General features: G+C 44.4%; 1 protein-coding gene across 1 annotated transcript in view; it reads left to right on the plus strand.

Moving 5' to 3' along the window:
- The window catches only part of aebp2 (AE binding protein 2), a 10236-nt gene extending 6785 nt beyond the window's left edge, over window positions 1-3451 (plus strand). The window contains exons 2-8 of the mRNA XM_058416895.1: window positions 1167-1380; window positions 1489-1596; window positions 1681-1867; window positions 1949-2073; window positions 2223-2290; window positions 2402-2515; window positions 2632-3451. Of these exons, the coding sequence (XP_058272878.1) occupies window positions 1167-1380; window positions 1489-1596; window positions 1681-1867; window positions 1949-2073; window positions 2223-2290; window positions 2402-2515; window positions 2632-2644 (829 nt within the window). The 3' untranslated portion in view covers window positions 2645-3451. The remainder of the gene's footprint in view (window positions 1-1166; window positions 1381-1488; window positions 1597-1680; window positions 1868-1948; window positions 2074-2222; window positions 2291-2401; window positions 2516-2631) is intronic.
- The last annotated feature ends 2079 nt before the right edge of the window (window positions 3452-5530 follow it).

Genomic DNA, 5530 nt, shown 5'->3' on the forward strand with positions numbered 1-5530 from the left:
GTGCTCTTCTTGTGGCATTCCACCACCAGAACGTTCTCGTTAGTGTTTGCTCTGATCTTACAGCGTTGGAGCATTACCTACCCCATCATCAGGTACCAGATATTTGTCATGGGGTGCTGCTCACCTTTCCAGGCCAATGGATGACCCAGTCCTCATTATAGCCTAATGTCTGCTTTTTGTTTCCACAAGATGTGTGTCGTCCTCCTGGGCATCACTTGGGGTTAGTCATTCAGGAGATCTGCCCCAAAGCTACACTATATTGCCAAAAGTTTTGGGATGTCTGCCTTTACCTGCACATGAATGTAATATGGAGTTGTCCCGCCCTTTGCAGCTATAACAGCTTCAACTCTTCTGGGAAGGCTTTCCACAAGGTTTAGGAGTGTGTTTATGGGAATTTTTGACCGTTCCTCTAGAAGCACATTTGTGAGGTCAGGTACTGATGTTGGATGAGAAGGTCTGTCTCACAGTCTCCGCTCTAATTCATCCCAAAGGTGTTCTATCGGGTTGAGGTCAGGACTCTGTTCAGGCCAGTCAAGTTCCTCCACACCAAACTCACTCATCCATGTCTTTATGGACCTTGCTTTGGTCACTGGTGGGCAGTCATGTTGGAACAGGAAGGGGTCATCCCCAAACTGTTCCCACAAAGAGCATGAAATTGTTCAAAATGTCTTGGTATGAAGCTGAAGCATTAAGAGTTCCTTTCACTGGAACTAAGGGGCGGAGCCCAACCCCTGAAAAACAACACCTGAATTCAGTGATTTGAAGTGGTGTCCTAAAACTTTTGGCAATATAGTGTACTTGGGCAACAGTAAGACCAACCCATGGGTGTGTGAGTGCAGGAGCTTGTGTTTGTCAGGAACTCACAAGGAGCAGTGACCCCAGTAGACACTTGGGGAATCCATTCCAGGATTCTAGCACAACCTTTTTCTCTTCCATTTTTGTTTGTCAGACATCAAAATAGTAGAAAATTTGGACACAAGCAGTAAAAGGACTGTTCAGAAGAATCATTCAGATTTTGACACGTTACTGAGTCGTACTTGAGCTTTAGCTGTGTGACACAGATGAATAGCTTCCTGTGTTGTTAGCTCGTGTGAACACATCTTAACCATAAAATAGAATAGGAACTGCTTATATGATGAGCGTGTGTGTGTGTGTGTGTGTTTCAGTATCAGCAGCACCCTGATGGACATGGAGAGCACAGCATCCAGTGGACGCTCCACACCAGCCATGATGAATGGCCATGGAGGAGCAGCTCTGGCCTCTACCAAAGGTTCCTCCTCCTACCCCTGCTGCTGGGATCAGTGCCCTCTGCTGTTCACCAGCAGCCCAGACCTGGCTGAACACATACGCTCGGTCCACGTGGACGGTCAGCGTGGAGGGGTCAGTACCACATCCAGCATTAGGAACAGTCAGATGAGGTTTTCTGAAGTCTAGTCTATTCTTGCTGTCTCCTTGCTGAGTGTGTGTGTGTGTGTTTCTCTGCACTAGGTGTTTGTGTGTCTGTGGAAGGGCTGTAAGGTTTACAACACACCGTCCACTAGCCAGAGCTGGCTGCAGAGACACATGCTGTCCCACAGTGGAGATAAACCTTTCAAGGTATGATTCAGTTCCACTGCCACAACATCTCCTACACACTTCACTCTCTTTAACTGCCTTCTCCATGGCATCCTGTGTTTTCAGTGTGTAGTGGGTGGCTGCAACGCTACCTTCGCCTCTCAGGGAGGACTGGCACGTCACGTTCCCACCCACTTCAGCTCCCAAAACTCGTCCAAGCTGTCCAGCCAGGCCAAGCTGAAGGAAGAGTCGCCTTCCAAAGCGGGCATCAGCAAGCGCAGGAAGCTGAAGAACAAATGCAGGAGGTCGTTGCGTATGTATCTGAACCTCAGTAGTGATGATAATGATGATATCTTTTATACGCCTCTTTTTTAACCCACGCTTCCTGTTCCAGCTCGGCCACATGACTTCTTTGACGCACAAACGATGGACGCCATCCGTCACCGTGCCATCTGTCTCAATCTGGCAACCCACATTGAGAGCCAGGGCAAGGGCCACAGTGTAGTGTTTCACAGCACGGTGAGTGTGCAGTGTGTGAGCCATGCAGCACACCACAGATCAGATCCAACATGTCCATGTCATCCGTTTAAATCCATCAGGATCATCACATTCTTCCAGAAATCTCCATTAACCCCCATAATACTGACGGTGTGTGTTTGGATCCACAGGTGATTGCGAGACGGAAGGAGGATTCAGGGAAGGTGAAGGTGCTGCTCCACTGGACTCCAGAGGACATGTGAGTACACATCAGTTTAGAAGAACCACTGCTTCAGGAAGGTTCAGAGGTTCTGAGCTGGCACAACCAGCAGAGTTTCCGTCAGTCAGACCGTCTGTCTTTGTGTCTCAGACTGCCGGACTCGTGGGTGAGCGAGAGCGACCGACCACAGATGAAGACCAAAGTGGTACATCTCTCCCAGCTTCCTCAGGATACAGCTGTGCTGCTGGACCCCAACATCTACAGGTGACCGTTCGGTCCAGGTCCGCTGGGTTAGACGCCTCATAGTGGCACTAGAGAATACCTCCTGCTGATTAAACATGTCTGTGTGTCCTGCTGACGGTGATCTTATGTGTTTTCAGGATGTTCTTCTAGGAGGCGGGGTTTATGGTGGCCTGCTGATGTTTCCAAACTCAAGTGGACTTGCGGCTCTGTAGAGACAGGACTTAACATCCTGATTACTGTTGTTTTTAAATGCTCAAACTTTTAACTGCGTTTTCAATCTACGAAGAGGAAGAACTTGCACAAAATCGGACTCTAACTGGTGCTAGACTTTGAAACGCTTCTTTTCTCTTTTATTTCCTTCTTTCTTTCTCAATACCACTATAAAGTTGCATCGCTCTCCCTTGGTCCACAGCTTTCCTCACTAGCTTTATTAGAAACCCTATTAGATGTATTTGTTGAGAAAGTGCCCATGTAAATATGCCTGGAGATTTGTAATATATTTTTGTACTGAAGAATTTTACTGTACTGTAGATAGCTGTAATATTCCACAACCTTCAGGAAATATTACTGCACAGAGAGATAGAACCGGGTTAGGTCTTTTGCTGGGAACCGCCTGACGGTTCCAGCAGGTTTTTAGTCTGAGACTAGATGTAGTGACCCCTTTCTCACTGCGATGTTCGTCGAGTACGTACTGCTCCGCTGTGGTTTACGGTAGACCAGAATGATGTTCCTGTTGACATGTGCACTCTTTGACAGAGACCTTACTCGAGTTAGATATGAGCCAAGGACCCTAAAGACATCTCAAAGAAATGGTGCTACAGTAAACACTAGCATTTTAGACTTGTATAGAAGAGATTTTTTTCTTTTTTTGATCGATGAATGGTCGTGCTCCGGAGTGTACGGAGTCACTCAAGCCAATGTACTGCTGGATCCTAACTCTGTCTTTGTAGTAAAAAAAAAAACTGAAAACAGTGCTACACCTGGTCTGGATTTATTGCTGTGTTCGTCTTCATACAACACATCTCCTGACTCACACACACTCCCATGGTCTGATCTACAGCACTGATGAACGAGGTCGTCCTAACACTGAATGACCTACTTCACACTGCTGAGGTCTGTGCAAATTAACCACCATGTTTTAGTGCACGCATATACACACTTTTCCCCACTAGGGGGCAGTGAAGTTTCATTATTCACCAAGCGGTCCTTCAGCCACAAAGCGGAAAGATCCACATCAGCGATTCTACATGCTCAGTAGACACTAGGGTGTATAAATATATAAATAAATAAGTGTTAGTGTAGAATCAGTGTTTATGAAGCCTGCTGTATAATAAAGATATAGCTTAATGGGCTTCATTGCCAATAGACACGTTTTCAAAATAAAAGTCCTAGTTAGAAACATAGTGAGGCTGAAACTGCTTCATGTTTAACTTCACTTCAGACAGAAGTTTATGCTTTAGTTTTTATGCTTATTTAATGTTGGTGTGCACATACTACACTAAAGTCACTACAACAGGCTGCACTCATCTGTTCTCATTCATGCTAGAGCTTTACTTTTATGATTAACAGTAAAGTCAATGATGCTGCATGGATTAGAACAGCTAATAAAATAAAGCAAACAGGGGCTTTCATCTGCCATGTCCCCTTCTCCTTCAGAAATCCACTGGTTTAGCAGAGAGCTCATTCTTTTTTCTGTTTTTTTTTTATAAATGAGGCTAATAGAAAAGTAGCTGCCGGTGAATCCTGTAGATCCATCCAGATCTTGTAGATCCATCCAGATCTTGTAGATCCATCCAGATTTTGTAGATCCATCCAGATTTTGTGTGTAAAATACTTGAGACCATCCCGTCATGTGGTGATATTTGATGATACTTGAATTCTATGCAGAATTTCCCTCTGACAAAGTAATTCTAATTCCCATCGTCCGAGTTGAATTATCTGACCAGCAGCAAAGTTTTGTCGTCTCTCGTACTCTTCTCTCTTCATCCACAACGCTCTGGTTCTTAAAGTAACACCCACTAAACTGTTATTTCTGAACACGTTCCCCACAGCGTAGACATCCAATTATCTGTCCGGCCTCAATACTCACTGCCCTGGAGGTTTAACTCTTTCTCCATTTGATTTCTTCCTCCACTGACCCTGATCTTATTGCTGCTATTGATAAGCATGCACCTGCTTAGCCATCTCTATAGGAAGAGCTTCAAGGAGAAATAAGCCAGGACTCAGCTCTCACCAATGAAAAGGCCAAGAGAGAGTTCACTACGCTTAATATCCCTGAATGTGTGCACTAATCCCATCCCCCAATCCGCTCCAGAGCTGTCGTGATCTGCAAGCCGAGTCTGACCTCATTACAGCTGATGCCTAGTACTCGTACACTTCCTGACATGAATACGGAGATACACACAGATGATTCCCACAAACGCATCAGGTGACTTCCTGCTCCATCCCATTCCATCAAATCCACTTTCCCAAACCTTTTCACTTCACTCCAGTCACCGGAGTCTCCAGACAGTCATCACAGCAGACATCTGTAAAGCTCCTGAAATGCACGCTTCACAGCATGGTGACGTACCTCAATTAAAGTTTAAATTCTATTGTTTTAACACGGCCGATAGTAGTCTGTCGTATCTGGTAGATATTCGCCAATGGACAGTATCTCTGTTTTTTGGACAGTGTCCCTCATCTATGAGAGAGATAGATAGATAGATAGATAGATAGATAGATAGATAGATAGATAGATAGATAGATAGATAGATAGATAGATAGATAGATAGATAGACAGACAGACAGACAGACAGACAGACAGACAGACAGACAGACAGACAGACAGACAGACACTTTATTCATCCCAAAGGGAAATTTACAGCTTCTAGCAGTATCCACAAACACAGGTAATAGATAAAATAAGAAGCAATATAACAAAAATTACTGAAATACCCAAAATTAAGGCTACAAAAATATAACAGAAAATATAACCAATAACAAAATATTACACAATTTAACAAAATATAGCAGAAAAATACTAAATATAGAGAT

This window comes from Hemibagrus wyckioides, linkage group LG19 (genome assembly GCF_019097595.1).
Source record: "Hemibagrus wyckioides isolate EC202008001 linkage group LG19, SWU_Hwy_1.0, whole genome shotgun sequence".
NCBI classification, from domain to species: Eukaryota; Metazoa; Chordata; class Actinopteri; order Siluriformes; family Bagridae; genus Hemibagrus; species Hemibagrus wyckioides.